This window comes from Micrasema longulum, unplaced genomic scaffold, assembly GCF_059751315.1.
Source record: "Micrasema longulum isolate JH-2025_06_02 unplaced genomic scaffold, ASM5975131v1 h1tg001997l, whole genome shotgun sequence".
Lineage (NCBI taxonomy): Eukaryota > Metazoa > Arthropoda > Insecta > Trichoptera > Brachycentridae > Micrasema > Micrasema longulum.
Window position 1 is genome coordinate 48,004 of NW_028279167.1, and position 23,678 is coordinate 71,681.

The 23,678-nt window shown below is 34.0% G+C and overlaps 1 protein-coding gene across 2 annotated transcripts in view; it reads right to left on the bottom strand.

The window, feature by feature from the left end:
- Positions 1 to 982: 982 nt before the first annotated feature.
- Positions 983 to 23,678, bottom strand: part of LOC148273293 (transient receptor potential cation channel subfamily A member 1-like) — a 36,877-nt gene continuing 14,181 nt past the window's right edge. The window contains exons 2-10 of one of the 2 annotated variants that reach the window (XM_088238915.1): positions 14,193 to 14,358; positions 11,974 to 12,128; positions 11,662 to 11,794; positions 10,153 to 10,335; positions 9,764 to 9,869; positions 8,452 to 8,592; positions 6,965 to 7,056; positions 3,688 to 3,843; positions 983 to 1,599 (exon numbers count right to left, since the gene is read on the bottom strand). In XM_088238915.1, coding sequence (XP_088095041.1) covers positions 1,279 to 1,599; positions 3,688 to 3,843; positions 6,965 to 7,056; positions 8,452 to 8,592; positions 9,764 to 9,869; positions 10,153 to 10,335; positions 11,662 to 11,794; positions 11,974 to 12,128; positions 14,193 to 14,303 — 1,398 coding nt within the window. In that variant the 5' untranslated portion in view covers positions 14,304 to 14,358 and the 3' untranslated portion in view covers positions 983 to 1,278. The remainder of the gene's footprint in view (positions 1,600 to 3,687; positions 3,844 to 6,964; positions 7,057 to 8,451; positions 8,593 to 9,763; positions 9,870 to 10,152; positions 10,336 to 11,661; positions 11,795 to 11,973; positions 12,129 to 14,192; positions 14,359 to 23,678) is intronic. The other variant, XM_088238916.1, reaches the window with a different exon arrangement.

Consider the following 23,678-nt stretch of genomic DNA (forward strand, 5'->3'; position numbering starts at 1 on the left):
TAATAAAATTAATATTGCTAAATAAGTAAAAAATAAGTTTTTCTGGGTTATTATGCCGTGTGTCGTTCGTACTCTCTACCGACGTTTCGGATCGCGTTACAGCGTCCATCATCAGGGTTGATGTTGATGTCAACATCAACCCTGATGATGGACGCTGTAACGCGATCCGAAACGTCGGTAGAGAGTACGAACGACACACGGCATAATAACCCAGAAAAACTTATTGTGCAAGTAAAAAATATACAACATTATTTTTTTTGGTACGTGTACTCGTACACACACAAATCTGGATTTTCTCCCAAGGGGGAAAGGGGGAGTAGGTATATATTTTTATTTATATCCCTACAGAGATGAGGTAGAATTTTTTCAAATTTAGGATTATGGATATTCGAGCGTTTACAGGGCTTATGACCTGTCATTGGCTGGGTTAAGTGGCCACTTTAAGTACTGCAACATTCCCCATTCCGCTTATTAGCGAATATCCACACCAGGTAACATTTTTGATTTTTGTATTTATGTTACGAATTGAGAAACCATCCACAAGCGAGTTGGAGCGCCATCTTTGTATTGATATTGAAGTAAAGTATTTTTAATTAAGCAGATTACTTTATTTTTATGTAGTTAAGACTCTTCCGAGTTAAATTAAGTACTAGTAATCGCCTGCAGATGACTCTGCAAAAATACTTAACTTCAATATCAATACATAGATGGCACTCCAACCTGCTTGTGGATGGTTTCTCAATTCGTAACATAAATACAAAAATCAAAAATGTTACCTGGTGTGGATATTCGCTAGTAAGCGGAATGGGGAATGTTGTAGTACTTAAAGTGGCCACTTAACCCAGCCAATGACAGGTCATAAGCCCTGTAAACGCTCGAATATCCATAATCCTGAATTTGAAAAAATTCTACCTCATCTCTGTAGGGATATAAATAAAAAATAAAAAATATACCGTATGATTCCAGGTTATTTTTCATCAAATTTTAAAATTCTTGAGGATATGCGAGTTAAAATTGCTGAAAATTAAAATTATGTTTGGTTTTGTGGATATTTTTTTGAAAAAAATATACGGTAGTAATCGAAAGAAATCCAAGATGGTAAAGATTAACTGAAAGATTTCAGAAACAGTTATTTTAGTGAAACGATTAAAAATCCATTTCAACAGCCACCCAAGCGTAGTTGAATCGACCCAATATATGAGCACATCACAATAGGGGTAACATTTAAACAAACCTCCATAGCATGAATTTGCCATGGATTCCAGCTAAATCCACCTCTTAACTTGTGTCGAACAGCAGGTATTCATTGAGACTCTTGGGCAGTTCTAACTCGTCAATTATCTCTGGCAGAATCATACCCAGGAGGTTTCTTAGATACAGTCGTAGCTGCATCTTCAGCGCAAGTGGTTTCGAAGCCTTCTCCATTAGGGCCGCCTTTTGTTCCAGGGTCAGGACGTTGTTTCTTCGGATCATGCAGAGGTCGAAGGATTGAGCGGCTTCTAGAAGATCGTAGAAGATGTGTTGTCTTTCTGGCGCCACTACGTTTTGAAGAGCGTTGAGAATACCGTCCGGGTCTCTGAACTGTGTCTTCATAATCACCTGTGAAGAGACATACGTTTATATTATAACGATTGAAGTTCGTGTGTCAATCATCGACGCATAGAATTATAATATACCAGCAGCTCAATCACAAATGACTATCGACGTGCTAATTAGCGGCGTGATAACAATTTTTCACCGTGGTTGTTTATCGTATGCGCGGTCACAATGAAACATCCGTGAAAGTTATCGGTCGGGATTATTATATTTTTTAATATTGTCATACTTTAACCTGATGCTTGGCAACACCTAATATTAAATGTCAAAGTTCAAAATATTTACGTTTCGCAACGCATAATCCGTCACATATTTGAATTTTACCGGTGTAAATATGGAAAATATTCCTAAGCTGTAAGTAAAATAATTTTATTTTATTTTTTGTTTACAATTTATCATGCTATTTATTTGTTTTGAATCAAATTGAGAAAGCAATTAAACGAAAAAATTGTTGAAGGTATGAACATGATAAACAACAAACACAACGTTTTATTTCCTTTGATTTTACTGGGTAGTTTATTATATTATATTACATTCATAATTCTTAAGGCGTTTGGTGGAAGAGCCATTTTAATTGTTAATTTAAACAAACCGACACGAGATTACACGCGCGTTGACTTTTTTGATTTGACCACAGATTAATAGATTTGAAGTTTGACTACGGAACTTATCAATGGCGTTTTGCAACGTGACCGCGATTTAGCTTTAACTTTAGCGTGTTCATAATTGTTCGTTGTGATCGCTCAAATGCTTAGCACGTTTTTTAGCACGTCGATAGTCATTTGTGATTGAGCCCCAGAAGGCGCGTAGAACCAAGTTTGTATACATCGTGCTGTGTGCATGCGTAAAGTCACCGAGCAATGTTGGCAGACCGTGAACGATATACACGAATATAAGATAGTTGAACGTAGTTATACAGGAAGCAGCGAGCCATAGAAAAGTGAAACTGAGATAATAGCCATTTTGTGAAAAGAGTGAAATATAAAATCTACACAATAGTTTGAATGTTTTTGACTTTAACAAACGATAAACAACGAATACATAAGTTTTTTTTTTTATATATTACAAACAAGAATCTTATTGAGTATTTGACCAGTTTAAAAGATTTTTAAAGTACCATAAGATTTTTCTGTAAATCGAGAAATGTCATTATTGTGATCAACACCTTTTTCCGGAGGTGATTAATACAGTTTTTTGTATGAAAGCGGTCTGGCTGTTTTTAGCAGAACGTAGAATTAACCTTACTGCACCCGATAACATCAATATCTCATTTTACCGAAATAGTGGACTGGCTGCTTTCTGCATAACTACGTTCAATTGTGTGTTATGTATTGTTATATTTTACCACAAAAAATATTTTCCTGACTGGACAAAAAAAAAAAAAAATCTTTTATTAGGCAAAAGAAAAAAAAAAAAATAATACTCATGTATTAATTAGGAAAAAAATACCGTTTAATATAATACTGTTAAGGTTTATTAATGGAAAACCGGGTAAAAAATCGACTACCCTGGCAATACTTACAAAATGTCCACCTTATTTTATTTAACAATCTGACAGATAAACAAATTCCAACAGGGATGGAGAATACCTTTAATAAGGGAATATGGAAGTCTAGGCATTTACAGAACTCATGGCCTGTCAATGGCTGGTTTAAGTGGCCACTTTACACACCGTGTAACATTCACCATTCTGCCCATGTTTGAACATCACCATTTCCTCATCACTTCCGTCAGTTGACTTTTGTGAAGTAAAGGAGCTAGAGCCTTTATTTTGCGGGTTAGATTCATCCGGCTGAACCAAATCACCTACTTTATCGTAAACTTTATTATTTAATAATTTATATAAATGGCATAATTTAGATGTAGTGCGTCTATTTTCAAGGGTAAAAATTCATTTTGTTCAACAGATTGGCTGCAAGTGCAAAACGTTTTATTGTTTTTATAATCTAGGTGTTAAAAAAAATCCATTGGAACAATAATAAAATAATAATATTAGAAAAGAAGAATCGAAAAGTTGATAAAGATATAGGTATTCGTGAAACACCGAAATCTTTGGCATTAGTTTGCAGCACTGACAATTGATTTTCTTACCCTGGCTCCATGCTTCAGCAGAAGTCTGACCACGTCTTCATTAGGTTCAGTGTTGCTAGCGAGGTACTCCGCCAGGACCGGGCGCAGCTGGGATCCCGTGTCTCCGATGTCGTTATACACGCGCAAGTTTGGGTCTGCTCCGTGAGCCAAAAGCAACTGAAAAATGACATTTTGATTAAGATACATTTTTAAAAAGCTAATTTAAATACAAAAACAGTTGAGAATGCTAAGTTAGGTTTGAAAGTAACTAAAGAAGCCCATTTGGATTTGAAACATACAGATTTAGGAATCAACAGAAAAGGGGAATTGAGATTTTAAATCAGCCAAAAAAGTAAGTGGAGATTACGAAGCATTTGAAAATTCAAGTTTATTTGGTATGAACATAAGTTGAACGTATTTAAGCAGAAAACAGCCAGCCATAGAGAAGGGAAACTGAAATAATGGCACTTTTGTTAAAAGAGTTAATAATCAAATCTACGCAACAGTTGGAATGTTTTTGACTTTAACAAATGATAAAAGATGAAAAAATTAGTTTTTCATATTCCCTATTCTTTTTTCCTTTTCTGCAGCTAATGGTGCATAAGGCACTGCTGCATTGGTACACTAATCGCAAAAATCTTGATTATTTTTGTTACACGAAGGTAAGATGTTAATGTTGTTAATAAATTATAAATAACTTAATTGATAGCCCAGAAATTGTTAGAGGCATTACATATCGAGTCCCTGCCCGTAGAACTCGTCAATCTGTACTCTTCGACATTCCTAACTCAATGACTAATTATTTAAAAAATAGCACTCTACAAAGAATACAGATTACCTATAATGACAGTTTTACTGACATCGACATACTACATTGTAAATACCATATTTTTATCAGATCTGTTAAAGACATTTAAAATTTATCTACTGTTTGACTTTTAACTTTTAATTTGATTTTTAATTTTATCTTTCAATTTTAACTTTTTAATTTTAATTCTTAATTTTACCCTTTAATTTAAACGTCTAACTTAATTTTAATTTTAACTTTTCATTTTAATTTTAACTTTTACTTTTGATTTTAATTTTAACTTTTGATTTCAACTCTTAATTTATACTTACTTACATCTACTACCTGCATCTAATAATTTATTGTTGGTTGTGATTTTTTACAAATAAATTTAAATGTTTATGGAAGCAGAGAGAGAGGGAGGAAAGTAGAGTAGCTATACAATGTCTTCTCCTTTTTATTTAATATTTATATTTTAACTTTTTTAGAATTAAATTATTTTTCCCCTCTCCTCCTGCATTCATAATAAATTAGTGTGAAATCTGTAATTGGTCTTACTTATCTGTCACTGTTCTTTTGTACCTTGTTTTATATAAAGACTGTATGATTTCATTAATAAATCAATAAATAAATAAATGATCAGTCATATGGTTCAGGTGCCTAACGTAAAACCACCCTTTTAAATAAATATTTTATCTTAACCGGTGTTAGTAATCGAACCCGAGACCTCTTGTATGGCAGGCAAACGCGCTGAACGCACCAAGAGGCCGACAATTTGTTTTATATTACAAATAAGAATCTAATTATGTAAATGACGGGTTAAAATGATTTTTAAACTCCCGTAAGATTTTTCTAGTGCTAGGGGTGTTTTCTGCAAATTGAGAAAAGCCGTTTTTGTGATCTACACCATTTTCAGAAGATAATTAATACAGTTTTTGGTATGAAAGCGATCCGACTGTTTTTAGCAGAACATAAATAATATTTTGAGTTTGTCCAAATTTTTGTAGACAAGGACTGGATTCAACTCCCTGGGGAGCTGTTTATATTAACATATTACAACAGAGATGAAGAACATTTAAGAAAAGGTAATATAGAAGTCTAGGCATCTACAGGGCTTATGACCTGTCAATGGCTGGTTTAAGTGGCCACTTTACACACTGTGTAACATTCACCATTCTGCCTATATTTAAACATCTATATTCCTTCAATTCTTTCATCTGTTGATGTTTGTGAAGTTAAAGAGCTGAAACCTTTATTATAAATATTATACAGAGTTATTATCACTGTTGGAGTGAAAGATGCTCTTCTTTTCGGCATGACCAGAGCTATGCTAGCAGTTTTATAGTAATTTAGTTAGCTGGTTTCATTTTATTTAATGTAAGCATGCTTACGTGCACGAATTAAAAGTCAATTTGATCAAATTTAAAGTCGAAAACAGGAAAACAACAAATGTTGAAATCGATATAATAAAAAAAATAAACCATGTTAAAAACGTATTAAATTTAAATAAAAAATAGATTCCAACCCGACTAAAACCAAAGTTAAAACCAAAGAAATAAGAATAGTCCAAAAACCGCATTCGCACATCAAACAGAAGGTGACCAACTACTCATAAATGAGTAGGTCTAAGTTTTGACCCATTAGTTTATTTGTAGACGTCGCTCAATACGCAACTCCTGATTTAAATTCAACTATGCCGTGTTGTGTTTTTTAAAGTGCAGAAATACTGCTAGGATCTTAAAAAAACAGAATACAATCACATTTCATGTGTACTTTTGTAATTAAATCTCTTTAGTGTCGCCAGGGTAGTAAATTTTGTTACCCTACTTTGCTCATGTAATGAGAGAACTAGTGAAAATTGGATCTCAGATTAAACAACTCTATCGTGGACATTTGACCGACATTGTCTTTAAAACATAAAATATTATTTAACATGATAAAAAAATATCCGTTTTATGTAAAATAAAATTTGCCTTATATTTTAAGTTTAAAGTTCATTTATTCAATTACTCTTATTAAATGACCCTTTACTTATCTACTCTGTTGTGTCAATCAATATGTTTGCGTGCACAATAAAATTTTAGAGAAATCAACACATTGCTTTTTTTTTACCTTACATTAGTGTTATAATTGTATTTTTTCCCATCGTGCAACATTACGCGGCGGCATCGCGAATGCGCGCGGCAAAAGTGAGGCATAGTGGGGGAATCATTGGACACAGTCCGATGTATTCCAATGTGATTCTACGCTCCTTCTGGACTATTCGTAATTCTATGGTTGAAGCATAATAAAACGCAAAAGATATTAAAGTTAAAATTTCAACTATTATTTTCAGTTGAAATTCAGCAGCTGACAAAACCAATTTGCTCCCTGAAGCTACTAAAAAAGTCAGTAAGGACATTAACGAATATATCTTGGAATTGCAAATCAAACTAGGTATTAGAGAGTATATAAGCTATACTTGTAGGTGTATAATATTGGCTAGTCGGTTATGTAGTTGTATTAACTTACATTTAATATTTCCATGCGGTTGGAAATACTGTCAGAGCAGGCCACGTGTAATGAAGACCCAATGATATTACTGGCGTAATTCACGTCTGCACCTATAAGTTTAAAACAATCAATCATTTAAGAATACCATGATCCTTTCACTCGAAAAAAGGAAACCCCTACATGCCATAATAATGTAGAGTCATCAGAACACACAAGAATTATGATGATGAGATGATGCGAGAACAAAATGACAAAGTCTTGCATTGTCTCATTGTCAACGATAAAAACCCAATTCAAACTATTAACTACCCAATTTTAAACAAAATCTTGACAACGTATAACCTTGTAATCATTTAACTTCTTAAAATAATTTGGTGAACAGGACGCAATTGCAAATTACAAAAACAACAGATGTTGAAGATACGTGTTTATCGACCATTCTTCATTTTGAAAAGGTCATTGATTATATCTCCATTGATAACCTTCTCGATATGTTATCCTTATATCAAATTAAAAAATTGAAATACGAGCAGTCCATACATGGTTTGAATAAACAAACAAGAGAACAGATACAAATTTCTTTTTTACGGTGTACTTCAGGGAAGTGTTCTAGGTCCTTTCCTTTTCTTACATACATAATTTTTTTGGACAATATGGACCCAAAAAGCAGAATGACAATTTATTTAACCGATAAAATGGTCATAATTTTCAAAGGTCAAACATGGAAAGCCATATTGAAAAATGGAAAACATAACCTCTAAAAAATAAGAAGTAAACGGAAACCAATTAACCGTATACATTATAAACCAAACTTTAAAATTTATTATATAAATAAAAGACGAGTGATACTTTAATCCACAAATTTGGAACATCCAGTGACCGGTTTCATCGCTTTCGCGACATCTTCAGTCTCGAAGAAGTCGCGAAGGAGATGAAACCGGTCACTGGATATTAATTTTTTTTTGGATTAAATTATCACTCGTCTTATATTTATATAATAAATTACAATAAACTTCCATCAAGAATTTTCACTTACAAACTTAAATGTTTCAAATTTTTAAAAACAAAAAATAAACCATCACGTTGTTTCCCGTAAGTTGATTGAGAGAAGATAGAACGCCATATCACTCTGTCTTTGCTTACATACCTCGCTTCCTCTACATTCATAAAACTTCCCATGCACGTACGCCAATTATTCCGACTTTTGACCATCTTCAAATACATGTTGGAATTGATCAGGCCATGTATTTTTCGGTATTTCTTTATTACTACTCCCACCAACATTCGCATCGTAATGACGATTTTTTGCTGTCCATTCACTCCACATGCCCAGACCAACGCAGAGCTCCTTTCTTAAGTGTAACCGTGTCCACTGGGTAAAACGCTCGCCCCCACACACTTAGGGTTTCGGGTTAAAACAAATTCAATCCTATGAGTCCTGTAATTTAGCTTCCTGGCCTATCGTAGTGCAAAAAAGTACAAATAATATGTATCTGATAACTTACCACTGTCCAGAAGCAGCTTAATGATCGGGATGTCTCCCTTAAGGATAGCCAGATCCAATGGACTTGGTTTCCCGAGATCTTCCGAATCGTAATTCAGTTTTGCTCCCTGTTTTATAAGCAAGTTCACTATGCCTATGCTTCCTGTGAAATTAAATTTGATAATCATTATTAATAACAGTTTTAAACCAAATAAACGATAAACAGAAAACTTTTTTTTGCTGTGGGAACACCTAATTTCAATCCAGAAAAATAATGATTTTGCGTTTTGCTTTTACCAATAATTGAAAAGATAAGTGTGTAAGTCACATATTGGAGAAAAAATACATCAGTATTATAAAATTTTTGGTATTTTTTGCGATTTTACGAATCAATATTCTTCTCTCCTCTTGATGCACGTCCGCTATCGGATGCCTACAATCATCTTGGCAAACATTACTTTATTTACGGCTGCCCGGAAAAGCTCCAATGAAGACTTGGCATACCACCGCCGCAAGTTCTTTAGCCAGGATGTTTTTCTCCTCCCAGTTCCACATCTGCCCGATTTTTGGCTTGTGCAATGAGATACAGGATCTCATATTTCTCTGGGTGTCTGACGTGCTAAACAATTCACCCGAAGTTGTAGTGTGACGATCGATGAAGCAAGTCAGCGTTTTCTATTGAATTCAATACATTACATTCAGAGAAACACGAGATCAACGTCCTGTAGTACATAAACATCGTCCCTACCATGGAGATATGAAGAACAAAGGAACGTGGCTTTAAAAGAGACCACGGGGCGCAGTCAACGCTCAGTCCAGTTCAGCCATCTCAACTCCTCATTGCCTTAACAATCGTGCGACACAATTAATTATTTGTTCAATATGTAATAAATACGCATTAAACAGCAGCCTTGTGTCTTCTGTCAATCTCTAACAAGGGTAGGGAGCTCCACCAACTCTCAGCAACCTAATCCTACAGTTATATACAAGAACACAAGAGTATCGATCACACGTTTTAAGTAGAAGTCCAGAAACGTGATATATAAAACAAAATGCTTCAAGAAATCACTTATCAAATACAAACATATATTATTACAGATCGAATTTGCCTGAGATCACACCAGGAACGTGGCAAACGAACTAGATAATATGAGGCAAACCTTTCTTCATTCGGTTTTTTTCTTGATTTAATCTGAGACTAGCAATCAACCGGAAAACACTTGTTCAGGGTTCTGATTCTATTTTTCAAACAAATCTGTATTCATTTTTTATCCAACCTGGACGCAATACATGTACATACCCTGGATATATGAATTTATTGTTTTTATACAAACCTGATAAAACAGCATAATGCAAAACTGTTCTGTAGTCATGTCTTGCGTCAGTCATGGCATTCACATCAGCACCATGGCTTAGAAGAAGAAGAACAGAATCCATTCCCTGCAATAACATTACCAATTAGATATAAAATACCAAATGGAAAACTGCAAATTTTAACAGAGTTTAAAATTAATTTTAATAAACGACGAGAAACATTTTTTTTTAATTTCTTTGGTTTTTTAATGCATTAAAATGCTAATTGATGTTGATGTATTTTATACAACCTTATTTACTTCGGGTACAAATACCGGTTGCAGCTGTGGGTGTTTGAAGCTTGTTAATATGGCACAATTGCCTTAGATTTTAATCTGCACAATTCAAAAATATGTTGAAGTTGCTTTACCTGACTAAATCTGGCGGCCTTCATGAGTGGGGTCATCCCAGACCTATCTCTGGAGTCAGGGTTGGCTCCGAAAGTCAGCAGAAGCTCCAAATAGTCAGGGTCACTCACGAGATTAATCTCAGACCCGAAGAAGTATCGCTTATTCGGGTCAGCCCCATGCTCCAAAAGAGATCGAGCAATTTCCTGCATAAAGAAATTATAATTAAGCGTCTTATAAAAATAATTATGTTTATTTGGTATGCAGGTATGTTATCTTTTACTAAACCATCGCGTACCAAGACACAATGAATAACCACCAACTAGTGCGAGTTTCGATAATGAAAGATCTTGGGGTCATCCATAGATAAAAGCAGATTGACTTTTCATGCTCATATTGAGAAAACATATGACCTTGCACTGATGATATTAGGTTTTATTCTCCGAACGATCAGAGTCTTTGAAAATACCAGAATCCTGTACAACTCATTGGTCTGGAGCTGGGTAAAAAGAGCTTCAGCGATATGGAGTCCACACAAGGCAATATTCCCTAATGTAAGAGAGGGTTCAGAAAAAAATCTGCAGCATCTATTCATGAGGGAGTATCTGAGTCTCTAGCCCACAGCATTTCTCTTGGGCACGCTGGAGAACAGCACTTCGCAAATTAAAAGTGATGGGTTCACTCAGACCCATTTTTTTGGCTGATACGAAGTTAATTCTAGAACTCAGCAATTTTAGAGAGTATTATCCCTTTATTATATCGAGCCATAGCTCAAGGGTTTCTGACTTGGTTTTGTAGGTAATGTTATTTTGGTCCAATGAAAATTAATTATGTTTCCTATTTTAAGGCTGGTTTTAGTCTCACGCTGACCATCGCATTGGCGCTGATAGGCCAATACGTATGTATTACTATAAACGTAGACCACACGCGCTATTCTTCAGCCCCGCCGAGCATTCAGCCTCGACGCGCCTCCACAGCCAGTGATCGTTTTCGTTTTGCGCTCAGCGGAAGCGCCGACGAGTACAATCATGTCTAGGTGCGAGTGTCTGTACTTCATGATCAGCATGATACTGAAATGACTCCGGCTGACAGATCAACGCTGATTAGCTACGACGGCCGGCGTGAGACGAAAACCAGCCTAATATAATGATATTCATCATTGTTTCCCTATTCACACCTAGTGGCGCATAGGGCACTGTTTGACACTTCAATTTTTACCATAGAAGGTAAGGTGATCATGGATTTTGCTTCTAGTTCAAGAACAATTAATTATAGCATTGCCGAACCACTTTTAAAACCCATATTTTACCTACACCCAGGAATCGAACCCGGGACCTCAAAAATGGTAGACGAATACGCCAAATACTTACGAGGCTGGCTTATTTCCACTTGGTTTTCTTTTAGGACTTTTTTCTGAGAGTAGCTACTGCGTCAATAACACTCATCTAAGATTCTGGTTCTATTCCACACACAGATCTGTGCTCTTTACCTATCCGGACAAGGATCAAAAATCAAAACAGATGAATCCATACCATATGCTTATTCCTGATGGCAAGTCTCAGTGGTTCATCACACAGTGTAGTCCTGGGAAATTCTTCATCAGTGTCTGGGCGATAGTCCACAGCTGCTCCACTCTTCAGCAGCAATTCCACCAGCTCTGAGTATCTGATACAAAAACGAATAATGAATTGGTATAGTCTAAATAGCCTAAATACTAGGTGCGCAACTAAATTTCCGGGTTTCTCACATAGATGGCAATAGCGGCACGTTTAGTGAACATATATGTCAGAAGTTGTCTTTGTTTTATAGGTTCAACAGCAGCTACGAATTGATTTTGAACTTACCCGTGCTCAGCCGACAGATGAAGAGCGCTGTACCCGCAATCATCCCTTGCGTTTACATCACACCCTCGCACGAGCAGTAGTCGTGTGGCCTCCACATAGCGCTGCCAAATGGCGTAATGAAGTGGTCTCAACCCCTGTGTCACTGGCTCATTTACCTAGTCATATTAAATAAGTATTATGTATTTCAACAGATTAAAGAGGTTGTTTTATTTTAACCATAAATATTTAAACGCCCTCAGTAATAGGAGGGGTCGAAAATAGCAATTCTTTGTTATCGAATAAAGAAATTCAGTGCTACAAGACATTGGAAAAAAATGTTTTTTCAAACGCAGTAAAAATTATAGCATTTATTTTATTTATTTATTATTTAACGCTTTATATACATATTCAATTTATATAGTTATAAGGGCGGGCAGGAAGAAATTACCTTAAAACATAAGGCAATTTTTCCTACCTACCCAAACCGTTCAGTTTGAGAAAATTACAAGTACATGGACATATTGAATCTTACAATTTTATAAAAAATTAAAAATAAAGATTAACAAAAAAATAAAATAAACACTAAACTATGAACAGAGGAGGGGGGATGGGAAGGAAAGAAATAGGATAAATAAACAACTTAAATATTGAATTGTATGGCAAAGCTTTTCCAAAACTTATGAAACTATAAAATAGTTTGAATAAAAATAAACTACTGTGAATTACGACACAAGTTCTTTCGAATCATCCAATGATATTAATTTATTATTTATTCAATAAACACTTTATATGCAAATTACCGAAAATTGTTAAGTGTGAGAAGATAAAGGCAGACCGTGTAAAACGCGGTCTGCCATTTTTTCATTAACACGTATTCCCGTATTTTCTGCCTTGATTATGGCACTACGGCAGTAATTTTTGCACGATTTTGATTTGAGCACGACGAAAACTCTTAGTCAATCACTTAAGGAGATAAAATGAATAACTAACCCTTATTACGAATACAAAAATAGCTCGAAAAATGAACAAATAAATAACGAGTGTTCTTATTTCTTTATTCATTTGTTTCTAGAAAAAAAAATGGTTTTGGACCAAATTTAAAAAAAAAGTTTTGCCGAATTTTTTCGTGTGTTTGAGTGTACTTGGACGGTTACAATTTTAGTTGGACCCTATAGGTGGTAAATTGGAACATCGGAAAAACATTTGCGGAACCAGCTAATAGCAGGCAAGCCAACGTTCGGGCAGGACATCTGTCGGGCCGCAAGTATTATATATTATTCCACTTTGACTAAATGCAATAATTGATATCAAACTTTCAATTGTGTTCATTTCATTTATGTAGGAGTATAATCGTGTTTTTAAATTTTCTTTTAATTATTTTATTCTATTACAATCTATTTATTTTACCATTAATTTATTAGGACACAAGTCCCAACTCCAAAGAACCAAAGTCCTGTGTTGAGTTGGAACAAATATATGTACAAAACCTACTTTAAAAAACATGATTTTAAAATACTTGTACATGGCGAATCCAATACAAAAAATAACATGCAATAAAAAGAACATAAAAAATATATGGGAAAAGAAAAATTAAAGCAAAACCAACTCAAATACTTTGAAAAGCCACCAAGGAGTTTCTCCTTCTAAGGAAGATCAAGTCCTGAAACTCATTTTTGAAAATATATTTTGTCCTTGAGAGCTTAACACGCTCTTTCAAAATATTAAACACTCTCTGTACGATAAAGGAGAGGTGTCTTTTAGCAAAAGTCGTCCAGGTTTTGGATTTAACATAATTCATTCCCTGGGAAAACCTCGAACAAACGTTTTACTGAGACTTCTCCTTATTGTTCGACCAGAAGTGTGCCAGCTCCTCTTTTAGGTAAAATTGCCTCACATCCAGTACCCTCATGCACTGGCACAATTGTTCTGATTGATATGTTGGAGGACGCTGGAATATAATTCTAAAGAAGGATTTCTGCGAAATTATTAAGAGACTTTAAAATGGAAGCCGCACAACCTCCAGAGCAAACTATTCCATAAGTCACAGTGGATTTTAATCCTTTGCTTCAGCAGAGTAAAATACACACTTCTGGGTGTAACAATATCCAATATCTAGCAATATTTTTTTGCTGGTTAAGTTGATTGACAAATACAAAATAAAAATATAGCACTGCACTTCATCATTGAAATCATAAAAAGAGAAGCCGTGTGTTAAAAAAATTAAATAAACAAACATTCACCTTCGCTCCACATGCCAGCAGGATCCTTATTTCATCCAGCGGGCACAACCTGATGATGGAATCAGCCAGCTCCCGCTGCAGAGGATTTGTGGAAATACACTCGGTAGGCATTTTGGCGTCTAGTTCACACTCCCAATACTTCTAAGCAGCGCAGCGCTTGTAATATCTGTAAACAAGGAAAAAAATAGTTTTATATTTGAAGCACTAACTTCCACTGAGCGCTTCTTATCCTTCAAAGACAAAAATACTTGATTTATCAGTTCCACGTGTGTAGCATTATACTGATATAATAAAATAGGATATAATTCATTAGTTAAATATCTTGATCGTCGAATTGATTACTGTAATAAAAATCAATTGTACATTAATACCTCAAAATGTTATTCAATGACATTTACTAAAAGTAACAACAAATTTACGCCCAATTATACCAAAGATAATTCACGGTGTAGTGAGATTGGAGACTTGGGAGTTATTCTCGATAGTAGATTGCTGTTTGGGTCTCACATAAATTTTATTAACAATATTTTGAGTTTGTCCAAATTTTTGTAGACAAGGACTGGATTCAACTCCCTGGGGAGCTGTTTATATTAACATATTACAACAGAGATAAAGAACATTTAAGAGAAGGTAATATGGAAGTCTAGGCATCTACAGGGCTTATGACCTGTCAATGGCTGGTTTAAGTGGCCACTTTACACACTGTGTAACATTGACCATTCTGCCTATATGTAAACATCTATATTACTTCAATTCTTTCATCTGTTGATGTTTGTGAAGTTAAAGATCTGAAACCTTTATTTATGCGGGTGAGATTCATCTAATTGAATTATTTCACCTACATACTAGGCAACGCCTGAAAATATTATTTTTTCAATTTCTATACTTCTTCATGGACCAGGTAATTTATCAACAATATTTTGAGTTTGTCCAAATTTTTGTAGACAAGGACTGGATTCAACTCCCTGGGGAGCTGTTTATATTAACATAGTACAACAGAGATGAAGAATTCAATTAGATGAATCGAATCCGTGGTTCGAATCCTACTCTACCCCATTTTGATTCGAATTTTCTAATAGTGAGTTACTTACAACTCGTTGAAAATGGCCCTTAAAAAAATATGTATTTGGGTATTTACCCAAATAAGAACGCATATATTTTTTTTTTTATTTTTTAATATATCATAGTCCCAGGACTGGTTCCTGAAGCGTAAGACTGATCACCTTACCTTCATGTAACAAAGTTGATCGAGATATGCTGCGATTGGTGTACTAATCCAGTGCCCTATGCACTATTAGGTGTGGAAAGGGAATGATGATGAAATACAAGGCGACAACTAACAACATTCATCGGCTGAAAGTCGAAACACACAGAAGGTCACAGGTCACGCGGCCGAGTCACGAGCCATAAGGTGCACCCCAAATCACCATCGATTTATTTATTTTATTACATTACCACGCACCCCCAACAGACCATGATGTTAAGCATTCAGCAAGACGATAAAGAAAATTAAACATCAATCTATCGATTAATCGATGCCAAATCGCACCCTTGACACAATTTAATATTATTTCATTGTGTGATAGCCAAATATTGATGGTACGCTACAAAAAAGCTTTCTCCATCACAAATTATTTACAATATTTGAGTTTGTCCAAATGTTCGTAGACAAAAGACTGGATTTCACCCCCTCGGGAGTCTCTAGGAGTCACCTAGGACTCACAATGGACAGACAATTAAAATGGACAAAACACATAGACGGACTCACTAAAGTAATGGCATCACTACATAGCCTCTTCTACAAAATTAAAGATTTTATATCAAGAAAGGAAAAAATTATGATGTACGAAGCCTATGTCAAAAGTAAATTGAGTTACATGATCGCCTTCTGGGGAACTGGTAACAAGACAGACATAACAAGAATACAAAGACAACAAAATAAAATTCTTAAACTAACATACAACCTACCCTACCTGACCTCTACGACTGAACTGTACAAAAAAACACACCAGTTTGACATAAACTACTTGACTAAAATTGAGACCTTAAAAATTGTGCACAAAATAACACTGGGAAACATACAAGACGACGACATAATATTAGTCAAAAATGCTGACATACATAAATATAACACCAGACAACAAAAACACTATCATATTGAAAAAGCAAAGACAAACACAGGACAGTCAAAAATACTACATAATGGACTTAAACACTACAACGACCTACCTTACTACTTGAAAACTTTTAATGGAGACAAATTTAAAATCAATCTGAAAAAGCACATGATGACTGAACTAACTAGACTAGACGAGACATAAAATGACTAGACAATATTAAATTTCTAATGTAACCCTAACGGGTTTTTTAAAATTGTAAATAAATAAAAAATAAAAAAAACAAGTTACAACAGGGATGGAGAATACCTGAAATAAGGGAATATGGAAGTCTAGGTATTAACAGGGCTTATGACCTGTCATTGGCTGGTTTAAGTGGCCATTTTACACACTGTGTAACATTCACCTATGTTTGAATATGTTTGTACATGCAGCTACAAATTATTTTTAAAAAATAGCTTACATTAAAAAAAAGTCACCTCTCACTACTGAGGCATGAGAGACGAGAGTAAATTTACTATAGTCCTTAAAATATAGCTTGGTTAGAATGACACTTGTTAGCAAAAGTGACGACATAACTTTGTAGTAACATCTAAGGAGTGATTTACTCGTATCTTGACATACGAAAAATCATTCGTATCATATAATCATTGGCACGTTAGCTTATTTTTTTAATACAAAACTCAAAAAACTCAAATAAACCTAATTATTAACGACGTTCTTACTAGGTCACATCATTTTACAAAAATGTTAGAGATGAGACAAATTGATCAATGTAAATTGATCGAATAAAAAAATAATTAATTTGATGTTGTTCATGAAAAAAACTTATAAATGTTTATTTTTTGTGAATAGTGGTCTTAAACACACTATAATAGGCTTGTTTTGGCGTTTTCATATCAATTTTCGAAAACAGAGTTTCATGTTTGCATAAAAAAAGTGATAAAATCGATTTGATCGGTACATGATCTGGCAACGCGTGAGCTGGTTCTCGACAGTGGGCATATTAAATTTTGTAAATGTCACAGCGCAAATGGATTACAAGGAAATGGAGTGAATGGACTGACTTTTTTTGTAGATTTTCTTATTTTTCAGCTTAAGCGGCAAAACTCCGCACCGAACATGCACTTCAATCGCCTTCAAAGCGGACACTGACTCCAGGTGGCAAAATAATCAACTCAATAGTTTTTGGAACTATAAAGGTGCAAAAGGAACAGGATGCAAGTGGGTGAGAGAAAAGGAGACAGGTATAGGAATTTATTTACGCTGTGACACATTTTCAAACGACCTAACCATGATCAGTGATCAGTAATGAGGAAGTTCAGTGTTTTTTTTCAAATTTTTTATTTGTTAATATACTGTTAAACTAAGTCAATTTTTTTTTTTTTTAATTTTTACATATCGTATTATCGGCGCTACGATTTTTCAAAGTTTTGTATTTCTGAAATAACTCCGCGTGTGACGTCAGAGGTTCATTTCCGCTTAATCTCATTCGGTTCTTCCCATTGATCCAGAAGCGACAAGCAGACCGGAAATCTTCCATAGCTCTCAGATCATAGGTTGATTCACATGAACCAGTGACGTCATTTAAAGTAGTGCGTTTTTATCAAAATATTTTTTATTATTTTTTCTGTACATTTTTAAGAAACTTTGCGCTACAATTTAATGCTCTAATTTTTACCCCGCGTAAGAAAACATTTTTTGTATCCAATTTCCCGTAGGGCTGAAGTTCCTCATTTCCATCACTAGTGACATTAGTTTTTTTTTTACTATTATTATTTATTTTATTTAGTTCTATGATTAACATAGTCTAATATACTCGTATATTTACAACACAATATTTACATCTATACTTATTCTAACATTATTTATCACTTTTATACACTTAATATCCTAATTTATAATATTCACTGTTTCATATGTACATTTTCATTAATTATATTCACTATTTACACTTATATATTACCGTATATTTTTCACATAAATACTTTTTACATTTAATTTTAAATATATTTATTTCATTTATTATGCTTTCTGGTATTTCCTCAAATAATTGTATTCCCTTGTACATAAGGCAGTTTTGGGACATTGCTTTTGATTTCTTTTCCAGTCTTATATTTTTAGATCCTCTTGTTGCATAGTTTCTATGAAAGAACCCTTTTTATTTTTTAGTTTATTTTGAAAATACCTCGGAACTATTCATTTAATAATTTTGTTTATTTCATTAGCAACATTGAATTTGATTTTTTGATCAATTGTCTTGCTATCTGGAAGTTAAATCATTTTCTTAACTTTTGTTCGTCTTCCACATCCTAATATTATCCTCATCGCTTTGTTTTGTATTATTTGGTGTCTCTTTAGATCTCCTTCATTACTTAAATATAAAATACTGGAGCAATAATCAATGTGGGGAACGATAATACTTTTAAATATCAGCAGAGAGGTTTTAATGTCTAATTTATTCCTTATCCTTCCTAACAGGGATACCTTATTTGCGATTTTCTTACTCGTATAGTCTGCATTTTTTGGAAAAGATAATTTAGAGTCAATCCAAACTCCTAGATATTTGATGCTTTCAACATTCTCAAGAACCTCTCCATCTAATTCAACACTGTGATCACTGTTAAAACAGCGTTTTTCACCCATTATCATACATTTTGTTTTTCCTACGTTCAGTTTTAGCTTATTTGTTTTAAGCCATTTGGAGACTGTTTTTAATTCAGCATTTATTTTCCTTATTGCTGAATCATATTCGGCAGTTTGGCAGCTGTCATTTCAATCAAGCTATATTTTAAGGACTATAGGACCCATCTCAATACGTCTACACAGAAATCCTTAATTTTCTTCGTCAAAATAAATAAATAAATTGATCAAGACAGCACGTGGAGTATTGTATCTCTAATCTTTTGGCAATCAGATTATTATTTGTTTTGGTAGTGTCACGTCATGTGACGTTCTGTCTCCTGGTGTCGTCACACGTGCCAAAACACGCACTAATCTGTTACGCAAAGACCAAACAAAAGTATTGCAATAATACAGAGAGTGAAGTTCAAATGTATTGATTTGGGCATGAAACTGGTGGACCATATTAGTACGTCATAAGCGTAATTATATTGTTGGCTGGGGTCGAAAAATGATTGCGAAAAAAAGACTTCTTAATCCAGCGTCACAAAATCTTCATCTTGAAAAACATGAGCGAATATGGTTCTCTCGCACGAAACTCAAATAGTTAATTTTAATTTATTTTTTAATCAGTGGCAAGCAGTGATTTTTTTAATATTGATTGATTGATTGATTAATTGATTTGGTGTTTATTTTGTAGAACTCCATATTTAAACTTATAATATTAGAAATCAAACACTGATTTGAGTCTACTGAACACTTTATTTTATTTTTACGTAATCATTTTCAATGTTGCCAAAACGATATTCCAGGCTCCTTATAAATTTCTTTTGAATGTTTTCAATTTGATGAATATATACATTATATTGAGGGGACCATACTAATGAAGCGAATTCGAGTTGACTTCGCACGTAAGTATAGTAAAGAAGTTTTAATGTATTTGGTGATGAGAAAGGCTTGGAGATTCGTAAGATAAACCCTAGAAGTCTGTACGCCTTATCTACTATTGTATTTATGTGATCTCTAAATAAAAGCTTATCATCCATCAGTACACCCAAATCTTTCGCTTTCATTGAACGATTGACAATTTTCCCAGATAGTTTGTAGTCAAATAGTATACTTTTTTTCTTTCGAGTAAATGACATGACAAGACATTTATCAGAATTCAATAATAACTTAGTGTCCTTGCAATAGCAACAGATTCTATTCTATATGTATATAAAGTGTTAAATAAAATAAATAAAAAGGGTTGGAGGTCTTAGGTTCGAGCTCAACTTGATTCCCATTTATTTATCCTTTAAGTCACTATGCGAGCCACGTGTTTGCCCAAACACGTGTCTGGAACACGCGTCTTTAGTTTGACCTGTAATAATGTCACGAAACGGCGTTTCTCAGAAACGCACAAAAAGTTCGCCCAGTGCCAAGTACGGAAAACTGCCAGTAAATCTATTCACGAATGTTCTCAGAAGACAGCCGAGCAAATAAATGTTCATTTTCAACATATAAATAATAACAAAGAAGGAACAAAAAAGTATCTTAGAGACATTTGAACACGGTCCAATCTTGCTATGAATTAACGTCCTAAAACTTCTGATGATGATGAAACATGGTAGTTATCCGTGACTCTATCCCACTGGGTTCTTCTTGGGTATGCTTGGGACCAATAGTTTGCAACTTAGAAGGGATGGGTCTACACTGACCCATTTTTTCAGACTGTTAAGGGGTTTCATCGATAACTCGGCTATTTTGGAGAGTATCAATTTTTATGTTCCCAATGGCTATCTCCGACAGCGTCAGCACAGACTGTTTTACCTCCCGGTTTCCAGAGCCAACCTGCGTCTGGTCATGCCGATTGGAAGAGCAGTCAAGCAGCTGAACATTATCGCTTTGGAGATCGACATCTGTCACATTAGTGAAACTATGTTTAAGAGGCAAATACTCTTGCTAATAGAGAGTATTATACCTTAATAATGTCGAACCATTGCTCAAGGGTTCTTGGTTTGTTATAAAGTTCCAATTTAACGTCGTAAATCCTTTGTTATTTGTTATGTTACTTTGTGAATAAATAATTTGAAATTGAATTTGAATCTATACTTCTAACACTCCTAACCTCCGACCGCTTATCAGTTCATGGTTTACCTCTTCGTTCTAATTCTCAAAGCACCTTCTTAATATCCATCCACAATTCCTCTCCCTTTTCTGACTCATTTGGTGTCCTTGCGGCTCGACTGTTAAATTGTCTCCCATCCACTGTCAAAGATGTTTCTACAGTATTCCGTCAATCTATCTATAACTAGCTAGTCTTAGAAAAGTTACAACAGGGATGGAGAATACCTTAAATAAGGGATTGTAGAAGTCTAGGCATTTACCGGGCTTATGACCTGTCATTGGCTGGTTTAAGTGGCCACTTTACACACTGTGTAACATTCACCATTTTGCCTATGTTTGAACATCCATATTTCTTCAATTCTTCCATTTGTTGATTTTGGTGAAGTTAAAGAGCTGAAATCTTTATTGTTGTGAAGAGATTCATCTGACTTAATTGAAAATCGAATTTAAAGCACAAAGATTAGAACAATTAAAAGTAAAACTAATACTGTGATGCATGGAGTCCCGCAAGGAACAGTTATTGGCCCTTTATTGTTTTCATTTATAAAAACGATCTTTGTAATACTGATGTGCCTGGTAAGCTGTTTTTTTATGCTGATGATACCTCAATAATTGTGCGTGGTCAATTCTGGGAAGGGACTACTATAAAAGCCAATAGATGTAAAACAGTAATCAAAGATTGGCCAGATCTGAATCTCCTTGCTCTTAATTGTGAAAAACGTTTTTCATACCTTTTACAATGTAACATAATGTTTCATAACTAGCTAACCTTGATATATTTTATAACTGTGAAAACTAAAAAGTCGATAGTATATTTGGGAGTCAACAATAAATAAAAAAAACATCTCCTTCCACTTTCTTCATTTCTCCTCATTTTATTACTACTACTTCTACCATCACGCCATTTCCCCGTAGGTGTAGGCAGAGAAAATGGATCGCCACACACGTCTATCCTGGCATATTTTCCTTGCTTCTTTAACAGCTTCCTAGCTTGTTTTACCATTCTTTCGTCGTCCATTCGTTCTACATGACCAAACCATCTCAGGGACCCTTTCTTAATTTTATCAATTATACTTGACTCACATTAACACTCTCGCCTGATTTCATCATTCGTAACCCTGTCATACATTGATTTCCCACAGAGATCGCATTTCAACCGCGTTCACTTGGCTTTCATCCTTCCTCTGCCAGTTCCACGTTTCACTTCCATACATTCGTGTTGGGGCTAAAACTCCGTTGTTATTGCGTTCTTTTTTTAAATATTTATTTTTATTTTATTTTGTTGGCCTCGTGGTGTAGTGGTCAGCGCGTTAGCTTGCAGCGAAAGAGGTCTCTGGTTCGATTCCCGACGTAGTTGACATAAAATATTTATTTAAAAATTACACTAAGGTGTTTCATAGTTCCGTGGACTAGCACCTGTAACGTAAGACAGATAATCTTATGTAACAAAAATTATCAAAATACGCTGCGATTGGTATACCAATGCAGTTCCCTATGCACCATTAGGTGCGGAAAGTGAATGATGATGATTATTTTCTTTTATTTTTGAGAAAACCGCATTACAGATAATACTAGCATACAAACATAAATTTTTGTTTTATATGGTAGAATTAGCTCTGCACTACATAGCCATTTTACAGGAATAAAATAAAATAATAATAAAAAAAATAAAAAATATGAAACATAACAATTTTTCTAGCCTTTTTTAGTTTTCTACAAACCGACATTTTTTTTACATACTCGTAATATGATTATATAAACTAGAAATAGTCTACAAAATTTAAACAATAGTTTTATCAAAATAAAATAAAATAAATATAATATATATAAAAATAAAATAATTGAATCGGGTTGTGGTCCTGTGGCTAGTGTCTCGGACTCACAGACTGAAGGTCTGTGGTTCGAATCCCACTCTACCCCAACTTGATTCCCATTTTCTAATAGTGAGTTATTTACAACTCGTTGAAAATGGCCCTCAAAATTAAATATTTGGGTAAATAATAAAAACAAAAATTTTCATTAAAAAAAAAAAATTAAAAACTAAATAATAAAAAAAATACGCTCTGAGCTTGCCTAGATTTCCACATTCTTAAATCGTAAAATACATTAATGTTAATTGTATTGTAACATGTGTAATATTCGTGTTAGACGATCTATTTGTAACATGTGTAATATTCGCGTTAGACGATCTATTTACATAAATAGATTTGACGTAAAAAGCTTTGTTTGAAGTTGAAATAAGCAAGTAAGTGTCTTTTTTGTGCTAATTCTACACAACACGTGTCAAAAAATAGAAAGTTGAATTAGTTCAAGAAATTTCTTGATTAAATAATTTTTTTAATTTGTTGCAACATTTATAGGCCCAATTTTTTAAAATTCTTTTTTTACTGATAATATTTCATTGATTACAAACTTTAAAAATTTCCCTTCTTTTAAAAAACACGCACTATCCTGGATTTAAACTAAACATATGAACTCTTTTTTCTATAATATATTTTGTTGCCCTTTAATAAAAAAAAATATTTTTATTTTTTTTTTATTTCCTTTTCTAATTACTATAAAAAAATACCATGTAATCTTTTGCAGAATATTTTATTTTCTCTTTCTTATGTTACACATAAATATTATAACTGTCCAT